General features: G+C 36.3%; 3 protein-coding genes across 4 annotated transcripts; 2 read left to right on the top strand and 1 right to left on the bottom strand.

Moving 5' to 3' along the window:
* The first annotated feature begins 153 nt into the window (after positions 1-153).
* LOC114250623 (uncharacterized) lies at positions 154-2,520 on the top strand. 2 transcript variants are annotated; one of them, XM_028184576.2, is made up of 2 exons: positions 154-462; positions 1,232-2,520. In XM_028184576.2, exons 1-2 carry the CDS (start codon positions 400-402, stop codon positions 1,883-1,885), a joined length of 717 nt encoding a protein of 238 aa, XP_028040377.2. In that variant the 5' UTR covers positions 154-399; the 3' UTR covers positions 1,886-2,520. The 2 variants fall into 2 exon arrangements, with proteins under 2 accessions (XP_028040377.2, XP_089593517.1); XM_089737391.1 differs by lacking the exon at positions 154-462 and adding an exon at positions 682-775.
* Positions 2,521-4,890: 2,370 nt separating this feature from the next.
* LOC114250640 (uncharacterized) lies at positions 4,891-11,870 on the top strand. The gene is made up of 3 exons (XM_028184600.2): positions 4,891-5,863; positions 7,160-7,223; positions 9,249-11,870. Exons 2-3 carry the CDS (start codon positions 7,160-7,162, stop codon positions 9,848-9,850), a joined length of 666 nt encoding a protein of 221 aa, XP_028040401.2. The 5' UTR covers positions 4,891-5,863; the 3' UTR covers positions 9,851-11,870.
* On the bottom strand, positions 10,666-19,472 carry LOC114250641 (uncharacterized). Its single transcript, XM_028184601.2, has 4 exons — positions 19,319-19,472; positions 15,863-16,005; positions 14,870-15,007; positions 10,666-12,456 (listed from the first exon to the last, which is right to left on the bottom strand). The coding sequence occupies exons 1-4, from the start codon at positions 19,319-19,321 to the stop codon at positions 12,273-12,275; spliced, it is 468 nt and encodes a 155-aa protein (XP_028040402.2). The 5' UTR covers positions 19,322-19,472; the 3' UTR covers positions 10,666-12,272.
* Between the last annotated feature and the right edge of the window lie 423 nt (positions 19,473-19,895).

Consider the following 19,895-nt stretch of genomic DNA (forward strand, 5'->3'; position numbering starts at 1 on the left):
AACCATTCTCGAATCCATCTGAAGGTATACAGAAAATGACATCAAAATTGGTCCAGCCGATTAGGAGTTCAGTGACAAACACACGCACAGAATAAAAAGATTACGCTGTATGGTATGATCCCTTTGCCTCTCTAGCTGGAAAAATTAAACTACTACTAATTTGCCGAAATAGTGTGTATTCTATGAATTTGCCTTTGCTCGAATTTGCCAATAAATTTTCACCACCTATTTATAGCTTCTGCTTCTAACAACAATGTAAATCCTTGAATTGGTTTGCATTAGACCTAAAATATCACCTATCAATAATTAACAGGGCGAAATTAAAATAGGACAGCATCAGCCATTAAAAGCCACATGAAGGATTGATTTTAACCATTTATTTTCAGCCCTTTTCTAGTCATGGATTCTGAATCTTCACTAGATGTAGATTGTGATTCTGTATCTTTTCCTAATAATCCTAATGTAAGTAATAAAATATAGTTGATGTTCTACTGAGAGGAAGTCAGAGACAATCATTCAGTTTTAAAGTCTTTTTAATTTATTATACCAACTTTGGATTTATTTGTGTACGTTAACTTGCAATCCTACAATGAGTAGGTGCAGTCTAACGGCGTTTATGGATACTTAATGTTAAGAAGTTACTAAATATTAAGACTAATATTATGTAAATAAGACATGTTGAATGTCACTGGAATCTGTTGGATGCCATCAATGCTGGATTGGTTGTTATGATGAGCCTTCAGCCAGTGTCAAGCAGTGAATCTGTATTAAGAAAGTAATATATTTTAGAGTAAATTTAGTATAAGCCTATAAAAGCTATGATAAATATCACTTACCACTAAATTCTTAAGTATGTTGATACCATTTGGTAGACTAGTATGTAACTCTGTAAAAGCTAAGTGGAGAGCTACAAAGATTTGTTTGAAGTCAAACCAAGAACTATTTAATATCATATCAGAGGAGAATACATGGTTGTCTATTTTTCTATGCAATCAAAAATGCATTATCCTTATCCAGTCATCAGTCTAAAATGCTGTCTTTATCATATAATAGTCAGTGGTTTGGATATCCTTTGGCACTGTTGATGTCTATGTTGGCAGTAGTAGCAGTAGTTTTTAAAACGAAGTATGGAGCCAAAATAAAGCATGTTTTTGGACAAACTATAAAATACATACACTTGACATATTAAATATTATATTAGGAACACCTCTAAATTTAAATTTCATTACAGACCTGCCCTCTGTGCAACTGTCAAATTAAATTATACTTCATCAATTTTACTGAAAAATTTTTGATGTGCGAAAATGATGACTGTGAATTTCCATTTGGACATGAAGACCTTCAGTTTGTGAAACTAGGAAATGACTGTAATGGAGATGATGACTTATCTAGTGTATTCAGTAGAAGCACTAGAGCATCATCTGTTGCCTGCAGCTCTGTAGTTTCCAATATAGCCTGGGGTGAAATAGAAAAGATGAATAGGATTTATGAGTCTGAGGACAGTCAGCTAGAGACAAGGTTATTGAACAGCTCAGCTGATCGTGACCATGTCCTCATGAAATCTCAAAAGGACAAAGAAAATGATGAAGAATTGAAGAAGAATATCCAGAATATAACACAGTTGACAAAAGAGTTGAGAGAGGCAGAGAGTAATGGCCCTCTCCGGCTACAAAACCAGAAGTGGATTCAGAATTTGATGAGAGTTCAGGAGCTGTCTGGGGTGAAACTATTGCGAGAAGAAGAAGTAGAAAGGCTTAAGAAGAAAGAGCCGGAGTTGGGTTTAGGAGAGTTGACAATTGATTTAGCTTCAAAAGAAGATGAAATGTCTTGTATAAAAATTAAAATTGCTAATAGAACAGAGAAACCCAAGGAACCTGAAAACTGAATGTCTTTGCAAAAATAATTCACTGAGCTCTGTTAAAAATAGATAGAGAAAACAATTCAGGATCTTATCCTTGTTCATTGAGAACAATGTCATCACTGAATAAAGGCAAACTTGCTGAGTTTGATTTGTCGTCTATCTGATACCTGGTTTTGTTTTGAACCAGCAGTCACTCACTTATTAAAAACATTTAAGTTGAAATAACTTGTATTTGATTTAGTATATTTTTTAAATTCCATTGTATACAGCTTGTAGCCGAAATAAATCCAATATCCTAAATACTATTCACGATAATGAATAATATCTTGTTCAATGCAAGTTTGAAATAAAAGTATAGGGATTTTCTATATTTCGTTAAAAAACTAGGGATATTGCGTTTTACACACACGCTTTTAGCGTGTCGTGCATATGTTAACAACTATTTTTTAAAAAAACTCAAAATTTAGAAGTCGTCGTGGCTTAAAGGAAGACGAACAGACAAATCGACAGATTATTAACCAAACAGTGACACAAGAAACTGGTAATAGCGGGAAAAGGACGTTGTCTTTCATAATTTCTGAATGTAATTGAAGAAACCAAGAGTCGCATTACGCAACTTTTTATTATAATAAATTTTATATGCATTTTCTTTTCAATGGTAGTCGATGTACTTATTGCTATTTATTTATTACATCTTATTCTAATATGCAGGAACAGCTTATTAATTCGTATCGAGCGATGCACCGGTGTTCGAATCCCGCTGGCGGGTACCAATTTTTCTAATGAAATACGTACTCAACAAATGTTCACGATTGACTTCCACGGTGAAGTGCAATAAAAATCAAACCCGCAAAATTATAATTTGCGTAATTACTGGTGGTAGGACCTCTTGTGAGTCCGCACGGGTAGGTACCACCACCCCGCCTATTTCTGCCGTGAAGCAGTAATGCGTTTCGGTTTGAAGGGTGGGGCAGCCGTTGTGACTATACTGAGAACTTAGAACTGTATCTCAAGGTGTGTGGCGCATTTACGTTGTAGATGTCTATGGGCTCCAGAAACCACTTAACACCAGGTGGGCTGTGAGCTCGTCCACACATCTAAGTAATTAAAAAAAAAAAAATGAAATCGCTAGCTTTAAAATAAATAAAACCACACCCTATATTGATGACTCACCTGTGTGCTTAGTGCGAGTTTTTTAACGTTCTCGATAGCGTAAAAGTTAACCCAATTTTGTATGCAGTTGGAACAGCGCCCCTAGCGGCAAACGATCCAATTCCATACAAATTATATGAGCTAACTTTTAAGCTATCGAGAACGTAAAAAAACTCGCACTAAGCACACTGATATTTAAACTAATTTAAAGTGACAACCTATGGTGGTAAAGTTCGAACATGCTTATCGGAAATCATGAACTCAATCTCAGGAATTATAAAGCATCAATATTCTTAAGACTAAGCGACCGCTCCGCAGCAATTATCGACATCACGATTATGATGTAAAAAAACCTATAAAAATCTTCGCGATCACAGAATTTGTACGATCGTTTTTCCGACCTTTTCTGTAAACCTAGTACTATCATTAGAGTAAGTAATTGAACTAGGACTTACTATTTTGGAATGAAAGCGGGTGAAAGTGCGCCTAACAATTAAAGGTTTACTGACAACCGGCATGGGAATTTCCTCGACAACTCGTCAAAGATAACATCTTGTGCTTTTTACAATATTTCCCTTGTAACTTCCGTCTATTTTAATAATAGATTGATGTTCAATTGTGTGCATTCTAGAACTCTAATGAAGTATTCGTGGGGCTACAATAACGATAAATACGTTGAGGACGTTGAGGTATCTTATAAGTAGGATTATGGTATGAGTTTTTTAATACGTTAAGCGGTCCGCACAGATAGTGGACACGGCCTCATGCGTTCCGTAAGTCAGTTCATGTAGCCCCCCATAATAAAAAGCCAGTCTAGATTTTTATTGCTCAGATGGCTAGACGAGCTCACAGCCCACCTGGTGTTAAGTGCTTACAGGAGCCCATAGACATTTATAACCTAAATGCCGCCACCCACTTTGCCATATGAGTTCTAAGGTCTGAGTTTGGTTACAACGGCTGCCTCGCCTTTCAAACCGAAACGCATTACTACTTCACGGCAGAAATAGGCAGGGCGGTAGCGTAAAAGTTAACTCAAATTTGTATGGTGTTGGAACATTTGCGTACGTTTGCCGTTAGGGGCGCTGTTCCAACTGCATACAAATTTAAGGTCGCTTTTACGCTATCGGGAACGTTAAAAAACTGGCATTAAGCAAGTAAGCACACAGATGGTTGAATTAGTTCACGGCTGATGTTAAAAGTTTACCGGAACCAATAAATATCGACAACCTAAATGCCACTTTGAGACATTAATTCTAAGTTCCAGTTCTATGGTACAGCGTCTAGCCCCACCACTGAAACTGGAACGCATTATGGCTTTGTGTTGCACCCTACCACCAGAAAATATGATTTTTGTTGGTTTAATATTTATTTGACGATGTTATATCTTCGTCGCGGAAATGCCGGTGAATATATTGAGGAAAGAAAGGCTATTTAAGGTTTAAGCGACATTTTTGCAACTTTACAGGCGAGCGCTTTAAAATTTAAAATTCGGATAATATTATATAGCAAAAAGACTTCTACAGCTATTTTGAATGGGGTAAACTTAATTCAAGTTCAATTAAAACATCGAATTGTTGATGCTAATAATGCCAAATAAAACGGACCTTTAATTAATTAAATATCGTGTATTAATCGTAATGTCACTTAAACCAAATAGCATTTTAGCCCTAGTTAGGTTAAGTACTATAGGATTGGAGCAGCGAAAAAATTGATTTGATTTGAATTGCGTCCCTTGGTAAGAGTACTCCGAGCTTTGATCAACAATAGTAAATAGTAACTAGTTAAATAGTAACTAGCGACTGGTTAAATAGTAACTAGCAACTAGCGGGTGGGTACCACCACCCTGCCTATTTCTGCCATGAAGCAGTAATGCGTCTCGGTCTGAAGGGTGGGGCTGCCGTTGTAAATATACCTAGACCTTAGAACTTATATCTCAAGGTGGGTGGCGCTTTTACGTTGTGGATGTTTATGGGCTCCAGTAACCACTTCACACCAGGTGGGCTGTGAGCTAGTCCACCCACCTAAGCAATAAAAAAATAATAGTAACTAGCAACTAGTTAAATAGTAACTAGTTACTATTGTTGATCGAAGACTCAGAGCGTCATAGCTTTTAGGCTCGATAACTGCTCCGTGGTTAATAAGGCAGGGTGGTGGGGCATGCTACAGATAATTTTCAAATGAGCCCTGTCTGTGAAGTCGGTTCATAAATCGTCACAGGATGCGGGCGTCGTAGATTTTCTTAGAAGGTGTATGAACTTGACTTTCCCTATTTGATACGGATTGTGACTGATTCGAGCTGTGAATGACGAATTGTTGTATGTCACCGATTTAGTTACATTAATATTTAATTTAAATAATATTATCATATCAGAAATAGCTACCTCGTCAACAGTAGTAATCAATATCAAATACTGTAACTACACTTGAGACCTCAGAACTTAGGTATATCTCAAGGTGGGTGGCGCATTTACGTTGTGGATATCTATGGGCTCCGGTAACCAATTAACATCAGGTGGGCCGTGAGCTCCTCCATACATCTAAGCAATAAAAAAAAATTAAAGGCAATGCAGAAGCATGAAGATCAAGTCCGTGAGCTCGTCCACCCATCTAAGAAAAAAAAAAAAAAAAAAGGTATGTCTGCTTGAAGATCCACAAGTAAAACTCGACGAATTCGTAACTTGCAAATTAAATAATCAATACGAAATTCGTATCAGCTAGACCGCAAATATTGACGCTAAAGAGAGTAAGCGAGCTTATATAGGATGCTGATGAACGTTGCGATCTTACTTTCGTTGCTACGTGACGCCAGCGTACAAGTGCACGGAGAACAGAAATAAAAATATTAAAAAGGTATGTACGCACTTACACTCGTTTACGGTAAAATCTCATGTCATTTTATAATCTTCGGCCTTTCAAACACCTCAGGCTTATTAAAATTCGCAAGCAACTGACCGTAAAACCATTTTTAAGCTTATTAAGCTCACTTATTTGTATTCCTTGAAAACTTAAGAAAAAGTTTTTTATAGTCAAAATTATTTTTAAATGCTCAAATTAACGATGTTTTAATTTTAAATAAATGCATTTATCGTTATTGTTTTAATTTTTTTTTTCAATTATAATTTTGCTAGGAAATCGTCTTAGAATTAATGTAGAATGAATGATAAACAAATAACTTCCTGTGTAGAAGGAAATTGTTAATTTGTTTATGTAATAAAAACGGCGTGGGAACGAAAAGAGAATTCCCTTTGCGGTAAAGTTTTTTTCTTTTATCGTGGTTAATGGGCAGATTAACTCGCGGTGTTATGTGAATATCTATCGAATCTCAATTAAACCACAATTTGCTGCCACCCATCTTATGACATGCCTTATCTCAATTAAGTAATAGCTGTATTAAATTGCAAAGGAATCAACAATAGCATGATTTATTTATTCACGAAAATATGAGCTAAGTTAATGGGGAGGCGATTATTTATCATGGCTGCGTATTTTTTAATCCGTAGAACAATAAACATTTATTTTTCTTTAAAAATTTGTTCATTCTAAATTAATTATATAAAAAAAAACTGCAAATAGTTTTTGTGTTCACAAGGCAAAATGATATAGTTTAATGATAGATTTACTATTTAGCAACATGTTCTCGGAATCATGTTACATTATGTTATTTAATCATATTAAATAGTGTATTGAGTGTTCGATATTCATTTGCCGATATACATTATTGTGTATCAGTAGTTGGATAACGACACTAATATTAGTGTTTTTTTTCATAGAGTTAATTTAAATGGCGACATAACTCGCCTCACCATAAGTAAGCTAGTATTGTGGAATCTGTACGGGTTACTTTGGATTCAGGCTTGAAGAACGACTGCCGTTTTTCAATAGAATTGAAACTCTGACCTAATGGCTGAAGGTGTTTTCACGTTGTGACGTCGAAAGGCTCCGATAACCACCATACAGTGTGCTTAGTGCGAGTTTTTTAACGTTCTCGAAAGCGTAAAAGTTAACTCAAATTTGCATGCAGTTGGAACGTTTGCCTACATTTGCCGCTAGGGGCGCTGTTCCAACTGCACACAGGTTCATCGACTTTGCACTATAAAATAAAATAAAAACTTACCATGAATCTGATTGAATTACATTTCCCTACAGATGGAGTCCTGGTTTTGTTTGTGTCTGTTGCTCTCTGTCAGTTGTGGAGTGGTCAAGTGTTTAGGTGAGTAACGAATTAATCAAACATTAGGAGGGTAAATTATTGCCAGTGTCAAAATATTACCAGTGTCACTTGGAGCGATGTAAGGTTTTATCAATGTTTTGTATCCAAATCTGTTCAGACTTAAAAGTTGTGGTGAAATAAAGAAGCTCAGATAACTGCATGAGCTCTAAAAATTATACTCCTTTTTGGACAGTTGTGTAACAAACATTATGTAAGTTCCATGGTGTTCTAAAGAGTTATTCGAGATGATTTCTCTGTTTCTTTTTACCATCGCACCTTGCGTCATCGGAGCAGAGTTCATCCAGACTATTTAGGCTCACCTCTACGGGGTTACTCGAGCGCTATGGCGGAGAGTATTCAGTGGTAGACAGTGATTTAGACAAGACATTTCGGATCCTCCCGATCCCCTAACGGTGCTTTTAGGTACCTCAAGCACCGGTCATCGCCCTCGTCGAACCCGTTGCTTGCGACGAAGGGCTCGACGAGTAAATTAACCTACTGACACAGCCCACTGAGTTTCTCGCCGGATCTTCTCAGTGGGTCGCGTTTCAGACCCGGTGGTAGATTCTGCGAAGCACGGCTCTTGCTAGGGTTCGTGCTAGCAACATCGCCAGGTTCGAGCCCCGTGAGCTCACCTACTAGTTAAGGTTACGCTGATATGTTCTCTCTAGACCATCACTTTAGGTTTAAAAAAAGTTGTTTAACTAAGCCCCTGACAAATTTAGCGTCTATAAGCGACGTCAACTCCTCTCCATCAAGTCGGCCGTATGCTCTTATTATTAATACAAAGGCATTAGGACAATGAAGTAACTGCTTAAAACAAACTTGTTTGTTCACATTTTTTCTTCGTGGGACAGTGGTTCTCAATATGACAGGGTATAAAAATTTCAAGCAAAGCGATTTCGCGACATCTATGATCAATTCTAACTGTCTACTAACTGCTAACAGTACAGTTTCTAAGTAAATACGAACATGTTCACAAATTATACTATAAACACAGCCCACTGAGTTTCTCGCCAGATCTCGGGAAGATCTCAATGTTAGTAAGCCTCACAGGCTAAATTCGTCGAAGTTACCGGCGATCAAGTAAGATACAAAAAAAAAATTACATTGTGTTACATACATAAATTTGTGTTTTTTCGTAATAATTAGTGTAATTGTAATTCCGGTAGCGCCTGCTTAATTCCGGAGCGAACTGTCATGCGTGCCGTATGGGAGGGATTGGGAAAGTCGATCTAATTAAGACTTAGAGCTTATGTCTCAGGTGAGAGTGGCTTTCACTTGGCGGTGTCGACTTGCTCCTGTAAGTCCTCGGCTGCGGGAAAGTTGCGGGCTCGTCCGAGCAGTTACAGTTACGAATGAACAAGACAATTCGAAGTCATTAAAAATAACGTAACGTAATGGAAAAAGTGCTATTAATAGCGAGTCATTGTAAACGAAAGTTACGTGTTAATATTGAGTAACATCTGCTTTCGAAACTGTTCAAATTGTAATTTTATGAGCTGACTTATTGCTTATTCACGTCGTTGTCGATAGAGTGGTCCTCTCAGGAGGATCAGTCTTAAGATCAGTATTATGGCCAATTTTTATTCACTATACATCGGGGTACTGATTTACGGCCCACCTGGTATTATGGTTGCTGGAGATCATAGATAACGGCACTACGTTTATGCCGTACTCATCATGAAACGTAAGGTCCGGTAGTAGTTAGATGGTGAACTTTATTGTTGTACGATTACATCAATAAAATAGATAAAGAAGTGTTGCATCAGCGGCCGCCGTTAATTATCCTATAAGAATATTTTTTGCTTACGATTTCCTGACCGAAAGAAAAAGATAGAGCAGTGTCATTCACACCTTTATTTACATGAATGATTTTCATATTCATATTGTGCAACAAATAAAAAAAAAAAAAAACTGCAAAACCTTTTTATGTCGGTGACTGGCAGTTTACGTAAAATTGACTATTGGTATACATGTCGTCAAATAGTTTCTATAGTTGCTTAAATCTCACAAAACTTACAGGAATCGAGCAATTCTGGACAGACGATTACAAGACGTTTGAGAACGTTTACGGGAAGACATCAGACAAGGAAATATACGGCGCAAGTTTACCGCCTGCCGTCAAACAAGGCGTCAAACGTGAGGCCTCTGAGAAGAAGGAACATCACCAGCTGAAGTATGACAGAGACGCATTCGACATCCACACCGCAGACACAAATACGGAAACAAAAAAACCAGCAATTTCAACGCAGAGCTTCATAAAATACACAGATTTTATACCGATAGCCCACACTGCGGACCCGGAAAACTATGGTTATTTAAAGCAATTAGAAAATTATGAGAAAGATAACTCAAAATTTAGTGCACCCTTTCTTACTGCGAGTTTCAAATCACACGCTTCGAACACTTACAAAAGCATCAGAGATATTATTGAATCGGATCAACATAAAAACACTTTAGACAGTGTTACAGTTAGTGAGAATAAACTTAAAAACAGACCGATCAGGTTTAGGAATGATTCGCTGAAATCGAAATGTGTTTCTGGAAGGTGCAATAAAATATCGTCAATCAGAGGCGCGAAGCCTTACGTCGCTAGAATAAAACATAGGATTGTTAAGTATTAATTTGATTGCAACGGATATGTACAGAAATATTCGTTGTGATTTTAAGACTTTAATTTATGAAGTAGTTATTTTAGTTAGGTTATTAGACGAAATTTTCTATTTTAATTTTAGTAAAATTTTAGTATTTTAATATTTAATAAACAGGTAAACTTTGGTCTTTAGTTGGGACTGTATTTTTTTGTTAAATGTTGTAATATTTTTAGTACCTTATTAGATTTATCATGAAGTATGAATTTTTCATATGTAAGTTGACGCAATCGATTGTAAGGTAGCACGCAGATCGATCAGATGTCCAAAACATTATTATCCTTTTTCATATCTCTTTTTCATCCATCTCTTATCTCTCCACGATGTCATACGTTAGGCATACGGATATGGAGGTCGTGGCTTGGATCTGCCCTTGGCATTGTTGACGTCCATGTCCGACGGTAAGCACTCACGATCAGGTGGGCCGTCTGCTCCTACGTCTGCTTCTACCTACACGACAATAAAAAAAGCTACCGCCACGGGTGACGTCATGTAGTCAACTAGAAATAGATTCCATGGGCGAATCAAGACTCAATAATGAAGCAGCAGAAACAGAAGGAATTTCACTAGAAAGCACCGTAAGTATAGATTCTGGTGCTTTTGAAACAATTACTGAAGAAAAAGATAATTTAATAACCAAAATAAATAGTACGGTTAGGCGATTTTTTTAAAGGGATTTTATGAGTTTAAGAAACACTAAATGGACAAAATAAAACAAACCACACAACTTCACTCCTCGCGTTCCCGCCAAAAAGTCCTGTTAGGTGACAAGGAATAAAATGCACAAAGATTAAATAGTTCACTTTATTTGTATTAAAACATACTTAATTACAATACTCAATCTTTTTCATCCGTATTTTTGGATAAAAATTGGCGAAAAAGAATTTTTCATATTCTGCATTTTCACTCACAAATCACATTTTTTCACAAACTAAAGTCCTACTCCAGCACATATTATTTCTGACGAGCTTTATAATAACAAAACGAGAATGCTGGCTGAAGATAAACCCCGTGGACATTGACAATGGAAAGAATGCAAGGAAAAAGCTACCAGTCATAATTTTATAAAATTTACCCATTTAACATGGAAACCATTACAAAAGTTCCAGAGAAAATATTTAGTATATATATTTTTTTTTGTTTGTGAGACTTTCAATTGGTCTTATAATGTACAAAAGTATATCATCAAATTGGCTGCAGAATTCTTCTTAAAATGAAACAAACAGTATACACTTAGAAATGTGTATGTTACAGGCTAATAATATATTTAGGCTGGATCAGGTACCGTTTACTTACATTCTAAATATGCATGGCCGAGATTGTAAGTATTTGGTACAGAACAAAATGTAGTTACAACATGAAAATTATCAATTTCCCTTGTTTATATAATTTTTGATTTGTTTCATGTTTCACAGAGTTATAACAGTTCTTAATCTATGACATGCGAAAACCACCGACAATAATAGATATATTTTTAACAGGCTACAAATATGATTATCAATTCGAATCTTGATTAATTGATTTGATTCTTATTGCAAATGAAACGGCATTGTCTTAGATTCATTAAAGTAATTATAGCGTCCTCATCACTTTTTGATTGTAAGACAATTGCCGTAATGTCAGTAGTTGAAGAGTAGTACAATAAGAGCCAAATAATCAAGCAGTTAAATAGTATGTAGAATAAAATCAAAAGCTTTAGTAATTTCATGAACAATCTAACATTTTCGCGTCGTTTGTAACATGATTCAAAAATTGTAAAACTGTGATACTCTTGTTTTTTTTTGGATCCTTTACAATTTCCGTTTTTTTTCTTTTCATGGTAACATTGCCTACAAAACAAAAAAAATCGGAGATTGTAAAATAAATACAAGATGTAATGATTTAAAGGCTATAATCGTGTGAAACTATGAAAGCCTAGTATTTTATTTGTCTTTTTAGGAGCATTTTATACGGATGAAAAATGTTGTTCAAATAAAAACGGAAATTACGCGTTTGAAATCTTTTATTTTAATCTTTAATAGATCATGCAGAAAAAAATTCCTAAAAATTACCATTACTTAGTAACGGCTAGTTTGTTGTTATTTAAGATGAAAAAATAAAAAGACAGAAAATGTAGGCTCTCTTAAAGACATATTTTGCTTTCGTAATCTCAAAATTGGCCAAGAGACATTTGCAATGTTCCCGAATTTCGTGTGGAGACGGTGTAATGGATAATGCACTGCGGACGATAACGAATCCGTATCAAATACGATGAAATTTCAAGAAAAATACTGAAAACCCAACGGTAAAAAAAAAACTTGTTAATTCTTGATGTTCCAAATAGTTGGAGAATCAACCATACTGTTGTATGGAGTACAACTTTAGTTTCCATTTAAGGGATTTCATCCTTATTTTCTTAGTATATAAAGTTGGGATTAGTATCGCTTTGGCGTCCATTTGCAGTAGAATTGTAGAGGTTCCTGCTCTTCTTCTTGTTTTCTTCGATGCTTTGCAGCAGGAAAGGCGGGGCGGTCGACTGCCTCTGCTGCCTCTGGTCTATCTCTCTAGTTAACTCTTCTACGAACTGCCCACCCGTCTGCCTGGAAGAATAAAGGGGTTAATAATCTGCACAACAAGATATATCGTCTTTTCGCATTAAAAGTGTACAATTTCCAAAAATATTCGAAATTGATTTAATATGTGGAATCATTTGGTATCACCAGTATTTTTCTCATGAATACTGTCAAAAGAGCGTACTTTAGTTTTTTTTTTAGTTTACCTTTTTTTTGACTACTGTTAACAAAATTATTACTTAATTTTATCTTACTTTAAAAGACTGATAATGTAACTGGTGCAAAATAAATGTTGCAAAGATGATTAATATCATATGAATAATATCACATGTTTTAAACCTTTAAAACACTCTCCTGTAAAATTAGTATGTTTTAAGATTATACAGTTTTAATGCGAGAAGACGATATGTGAACATAAGGTGGAATTGCAAATATTTTGATGTACTTAGTTAGTATGCACAACCGGTCAGTTTTTTCAGGTAACCAAAATAAATCAACATAGCTATAACGGTTAACAAATACGCATTGTTTGATTGCTTAGCGTAATTTTACGTTAACCAGTGCGTGTTCTCAAGCTGGAACCATTATGTTATAAAATGCACGACAAGTTCTAAAAACGATGCTAATTTTCGAAGATAAAATCTTTTTGATAAGATTTCTCAAGGCTTTTTTCTAAGAATATGTATCTGGGTCGTTAGATTGTTTTTTTTTTAGAAAACGAGTATTAACGTAATTGGAAGCAAGAGTAATTGGAAGCAAAGATATTGTTCTCAATGGCGATCAAAATCTTGCAAAATATATAAGTATATTTCATTCTACACCAGGTTGGTAGCCATGAAAGCTACTCGTGGTAACAAACAAGACTTTAATCATTTATATTCCACTCCAGGTCCCGAAATTAAATGATGCGTGTGAGTTTTGCTATCATTTCTGTGACTAACGTATACCAGGCCGACAATTTCAATTAAAAAAAAACCCTCACTCTTTTTAACCTTCTTTTTAAGGAGTCAAGATAGCGTGAGGGAAATACCTTGAATATAATCTGTAATTTCAAAGACACGATATGTTTGTTATCTTAAAGCAAAGGATAGGATTACCTAATTGTTAGCAACGCGCTTGTCAATGTTTGTCTGTTATCTATGTGTCCTGTATGTATCTATGGCTCCTGGTAGATTTAAAAAAAAATACTCTTTTTGCCGGCGAATCTCATGGTTGCGATATTTTATTTTTAATTTACTAACTTAATGTCTTTGGATTAATTTTCAAGGTCACTAGACTGCTGTAAACGAATTTGAATCTTATCTTTGATCAGTGATTGTTTTACGACAGAAATAACGCCGGCATTGATTCTTGCTTTTGTCCATAGCTTGTCCAGTAATTGCATACGTAAACTTAAGTACACACATAGGTTTTTTAATTCCAGTTTATTACATGATCGTGTTTCTTTGTGATCTAGTGAAGTAGGTTTCTGAAGCTCAGAGCCCACCCGCTGTTAAGCGTGTATCGGATAGTCATTCTACACCACAATATATTTTATAAATGCCCGAAACTCGTTATCGAAATTTTCAAAATATGTTTGAATTTAAACAAGTCCCGAACAATATTGGACCGTCGGTTAATTAAGTAGTATCAGCCATTCAGTGGAAGATCTTCTGTTTGTCGTTACTACCCAAAAGAGGTTATCTAACTGAGATTTCAGATACGAACGCCATTATCCACATGACATGGACATGAGACCTTAATTATATAGTATAACCGCTAGACTCGTATAACTATTTCATCCAGTGGTGTGAACCTAATAAATAAATAAAAAGTAATAGTGTTTCAACTATTGAAACCGGAAAGCGCGCCTATTTCCCATTAGAAGAAGTCGGCGTGGGGATATCTAGCTATACGGGCTACAACACGCGCTAATACTAGAGATTACCCAAATTTAAATATTTGCTGGTTTGATTACTATTACATAGATATTATACTATAACAGTCATGAAGTCGACAATTTGAAGTCGTCGTGGCCTAAAGGATAAGACATTCGGTGCATTCCTATCTAGCCATGCCTCGGTGTTCGAATCCCGCAGGCGGGTACCAATTTTTCTGATGAAATACGTACTTAACAAATGTTCACGATTGACTTCCACGGTGAAGGAATAACATCGTGTAATAAAAATCATACGTGATAGAACCTCTTGTGAGTCCGCACGGGTAGGTACCACCACCCCGCCCATTTCTGCCGTGAAGCAGTAATGCGTTTCGGTTTGAAGGGTGGGGCAGCCGTTGTAACGTGTAGGTACTTAGGTTGTAGATGTCTATGGGCGCTGGTAATCACTTAACACTAGGTGGGCCGTGAGGTCGTCCACCCATCTAAGCCATAAAAAAAAACAAAGTAATTTGTGGACTATGCTGTTCTCGGTTCATGTCAGTGAAATGAAATGGTACGCACCGCTCCGAAGGTCTGGCGCTTTCCACGTCGCCATCGCTGCCCACGTACATGGAGTACCCTCGCCTGGACAGCTCCTCATCAGGGACCAGGCCCGGGTTGTGGAATGCGTGGTTCTTATCTGAATTCATTTTCAGTTTTCTGAAACACAGCGACTTTGAATTGCATGTCGAATGGCTATTTATGCTTTTAGAATAAGAATTAGATTAAAAGATTTAATGTAGTTCCATCTTCTATCAGAATGTAAGCATGTAATTGGCGACATCTAGCTCATTTCTCATAACCGTCAGCAAGACTAGGGGTTATCAATGCCCGCTTTTGAGGATTATTTCACAATTCGTATGAGTTAGGATATATCACAGCTTTGAGAATATGTCGCTTAGAGAAATTCATTGCAGATCCGGTAAGTGGCGAGTGTTATATTTGTAATTGTAAGTATTTGGATTAGTTGTGACATCTCTGAATCAGAAGTCGGTCAGTACAGAGACCACAGTAGTACGAACAACGTTAGCGAAACGTTCCACCACATTTGGTTAGTTGGTTGTTGTCGGTGACCTTATTGACAAGTAATTACATTTTATGCGGTTAAATCTTTATAAATATCCCTAGTGGCTTGAAAGAAACGAAAACATTTAAAACCCTTTCGTTTGTTTTAGACATTCAGGTAAGCAATTCAGGTTTGGTATAATTTCGTATTTTCTAACATATACGACACACATACGATAAAAGTTCTATTAATGTTTAATTAGATATTTATGTATGATGGATAATGGAAAGGACGTCTTCAGTCTTTGATAACCCTGAATATTTATCACGGTTGACGGAACTCTGTTTTAGGTTTTTTTTATTGCCCTTGGTAGGCAGACGAGCATACGGCCCACCTGGTGGTGAGTGATTACCGTCGCCCATGGACTTCCGCAATGCCAGGGGCAGAGCCAAGCCGCTGCCTACCGCTACTTGGATACAGTGTCTGTTCGAGAGATCTAGATAACTTACTGAACCCTCATCCGTCCGGTGGCCTGCATGTCGTCTACTCTCCGCCTGATGGAGGCGACCCTCGCGCACAGCACCACTGCCATCACGAACACAACCAGCCATGCGCAGCTGAATACGCTCACTATTATGATCGTTTCCAACTCCTGGAAATTTATAGTAGTTAATAGTAAAAGTAAAACTCTATACCATAAAATGGGAGACTTTTTTGTATAATTGGTACTAAATGTATTCATGATATTAAGTGATAAGACCACTGAAAGAATGACAAACGAAGCGATTCTGGGTAGTTGGTGGGTGGTGGGGTGGGCTTGATAGTTTGATCCCCAGAAAATGCCAGAGTATACAAAAATCCCCTCGTTCGATGGTATTACGTATCTAATATGTGATAAGACTTGAATATTTCGTGAAATAGTTTTATATGTCATTTTGTGAAACAAGTGACCTGACAAATTCTGCTAACAATGCTTCCAATGTGGTATTTGAGCAATTATTACATTGACTTTTTGCTTGCGTCAATACGCTAGGAGCGATCTTTTAACATCAGGTTGAATTACTTTTCTTTTTAATAAATCCGATGGTGTCTTCGATGCTAATACGAATCACGTTTGTAGAATACCTATACAAATTCACGTTTGAATGTAAGTTATAACGTAGATGTAACATAAATAAATGATTAGATTCCCTTCTCGGTCCCCATTTGGATTAATCGCGGCTCATTGGGATCTTGTTATTAACATCACAACTCATTATTCGTTTAATATTACTTAGTAAAAATGTAACATAATCATGCGAAACACATATAGCAAAACATTTGAAGTCGTCGTGGCCTAAGCGATAAGACGTCCGGTGCATTCGTGTTGAGCGATGCACCGGTGTTCGAATCTCAGGCGGGTACCAATTTTTCTAATGAAATACGTAAACAAATGTTCACGATTACGACGGTTACGACCGCCCTGCTTATTTCTGCCGTGAAGCAATAATGCGTTTCGGTTTGAAGGGTGGGGCAGCCGTTGTAACTATACTTGAGACCTTAGAACTTATATCTCAAGGTGGGTGGCGCATTTACGTTGTAGATGTCTATGGCCTTCGGTAACCACTTAACACCAGGTGGGCTTTGAGCTCGTCCAGCCATCTAAGCAATAAAAAAAATTTTGCGTAATTCACGCTTGGTGAACTATTAATCTAAAGCAAATACACATAAATATTTGTGATCCTGATGACTCCTTACACACGGTGCAATAATGTCGCATGTGGTGTAGGCAAATTATTTATTTTACGGGCAGATAAAATTTTCGTTCAGATAAAAAAAAAAAAAAGCGTTTTATCACGAATTCCTCGGTCAATTTATCTCGTATACACAATTACTCAGTTGTGTGTTTCTTTGAAGATGTTGTATGTGTAGTTATCAAAGATTATCGCTCGACGTGAGAAGGTGGAATTTACTGGCAGCGGGATATTTGCGAGCACGGACGGCGGGTGTGAATCATTAAGTGATCTATGATCAGCATGTTTCTGCATGCATATTTCTGCAGCGAACTGCAGTTTCTGAAGCAGTAACGTCTTTCATTTTAAAGGATTGATCAGATTTACCCTTAGATCTGAAGGTTGGTGAAGCATTCATGTTGCCATTCCCACGCCGCTTATTTCTGCCGTGAAGCAGTAATGCGTTTCGGTTTTAAGGGTGGGGTGGCCGTTGTAACTATACTGAGACCTTAGAACTTAAATCTCAAGATAGGGGGCGCATTTACGTTGTAGATGTCTATGGGCTCCAGTAACCACTTAACACCAGGTGGGCTGTGAGCTCGTCCACCCATCTAAGCAATTAATTTTCCATGGTCTCCGTGACCACTAAACACCATTTAGGTGGCAGTGCAATTAAAATATACTTGCTCTTTCCAAACTTCATTATTCTTTCTTTTTTTTTGCTTTAATTTTATGGGATTTTGAATTAGAATAAATGTTTATTATTAGTATTATTTTCATTCCGTAAGCTCTTACAGGACACTTAAACGCAAGTGGCCGCATCTATTCATTGATAGCGGCGATATCTTTGTGTGTTAATAGCGGAAAACTAAATAATCTGACACAAATTAATTTATTGTTTTCATTATTTCGATACGCTATGTTTAAATTTATTATTTTGTATATCTCGATACAGATAACAATATGATAATGAACATTTTTGTTTAGCGCGATTAATTTTAGTTTTGTTTAAAAACCAATACAAGATAATGTTTCTTTGAATTGTTTATGATAAGAATGATTATCAAAATTTGATAATTAGTATTCATCGTCATAATATCCAATTGATTTCATTGTTAAAATTTTAATCATTTATGTGACCGGCTTTTAATAAAACATTTATTTTGTTAAATCACTTTTACCTATCAAAGCATAACAATATTGTTTACATAAATAATGTTCATTTAGTTTTGCAGTGGGTCATGTTCTCCAAGAGAGATTGTATTAGTAAATTGACAAACTTCGTTGTTGACTGTCAACAAGACTATATAAGTTGTGATCTAAATAAACAGTATATTTGTTGCTGCAGAATACTAATTTTTTTTTATTAAGCGTTATTAATGCGTTAAATAAATAAATAAAACATTACACACACTACCATGTATTCGACACACACACACATATATAGACTCTTTGTTTATTGTCAAATTTTTGTTATTGCTTAAAGCTTGTGGTTAAATTGAGAATAGGTTAATATTTTTTATCTTTGCTATTATTTGAGTGTAGTAATAAATAGTCTTTGACAATATAACCATAATAATGTTCAAATTTATAATTTCAATTAATTATAGTCGAGTTTCGACTACTGCGGGACCACTAATATAGATAATACTCTAAACAAAAACTGCGTATGTGTACACTATTATTGTTTGCTCACCGCCATCAGTTCGCGGACGTCCAGATGGAAACCTTTCTGATACTGTTGTTGAAAGTACAAAAATATTAATGAGACACATACCTGAACTCCGGGTCGATGCATGAATTCAACGCTAATTCAAAATAACTAATAAAATTTACGCTTTTTTTTTTATATCACCATAGCGCAAATACGTATAATGACAAAATATTATTAAACTACCCACACCGTCTGTTGTTTTATGTGTTGGTGGTTGAAATTATCTTTATTCACAATACTTAATAATAATGTGAGAGGCAATGTGTTTCCTAATCTGCTGATGGCTCCAATAAGAAACAAAATATATTAAGCACTATTAAGGAAGCTTAAGAAGAATTCTGTTGCCTTTTGTCTTCTTTTTTCTGTCTTGCAACAATTTTATCTCAGTCACTTTAAAAATTATCTATGTTACAATAGTCATATTAAATTTTCATTACAGACGTCAATTAGTCTTGATTTATAGTTGAAACCCGGTCTTAGGAAACTAAGGTCTACGTTTTCGGGCACAATCTCGATACGTGAATAAAATTCTAACTTACCATTGTGTTAAATGATCGGTCTCATGTTTAGCGGTCGCGTCGACGGCTCGGGTTCGACTGGACGCCCTTATCTCGACGGAACAAGTCTGATAACGTGACCATCTTGTGTCGGGACCTATTCTCGGTGATTAACGCGTAATGTCCTAATGTCGATCAACTAATCTCACTCAAAGTATATTTTTTCATTTTTTTTTATTACTTAGATGGTTGGACGAGCTCACGGCCCACCTGGTGTTAAGTGGTTACTGGAGCCCATAGACATCTACAACGTAAATGCGCCATCCACCTTGAGATACAAGTTCTAAGGTCTCAAGTATAGTTACAACGGCTGCCCGCCCTTCAAACCGAAACGCAGTACTGCTTCACGGCAGAAATAGGCGAGGTGGTGGTACCTACTCCTGCGGACTGACAATAGGCTCTACCACCAGTAAACGAGGCTAACGAGGTTCTTCTGCGTCGTAGATATTATATCAAAATGGTATATTCCAGATTCGTTAAATTCATTTAAGGGTTCCATCACTCTGGTGTAAAGAAAGCTTGGGTTACATTTTAGCGACAGATTTGCTGATAAAATTTC

This window comes from Bombyx mandarina, chromosome 23, assembly GCF_030267445.1.
Source record: "Bombyx mandarina strain Sakado chromosome 23, ASM3026744v2".
In the NCBI taxonomy this organism is placed as follows: domain Eukaryota; kingdom Metazoa; phylum Arthropoda; class Insecta; order Lepidoptera; family Bombycidae; genus Bombyx; species Bombyx mandarina.

Excerpts from the sequence above, each read along its gene's own strand:
- LOC114250623 (XM_028184576.2), top strand. The coding sequence starts at position 400 with ATGGATTCTGAATCTTCACTAGATGTAGATTGTGATTCTGTATCTTTT. Across the intron at positions 463-1,231 it reads CTTTTCCTAATAATCCTAAT|ACCTGCCCTCTGTGCAACTG; the intron begins GTAAGTAATAAA and ends ATTTCATTACAG.
- LOC114250640 (XM_028184600.2), top strand. The coding sequence starts at position 7,160 with ATGGAGTCCTGGTTTTGTTTGTGTCTGTTGCTCTCTGTCAGTTGTGGA. Across the intron at positions 7,224-9,248 it reads TGGAGTGGTCAAGTGTTTAG|GAATCGAGCAATTCTGGACA; the intron begins GTGAGTAACGAA and ends CAAAACTTACAG.
- LOC114250641 (XM_028184601.2), bottom strand. Across the intron at positions 15,008-15,862 it reads ACCGGACGGATGAGGGTTCA|AAAACTGAAAATGAATTCAG; the intron begins GTAAGTTATCTA and ends GCTGTGTTTCAG. Across the intron at positions 12,457-14,869 it reads AGCGCCAGACCTTCGGAGCG|GCAGACGGGTGGGCAGTTCG; the intron begins GTGCGTACCATT and ends TTATTCTTCCAG.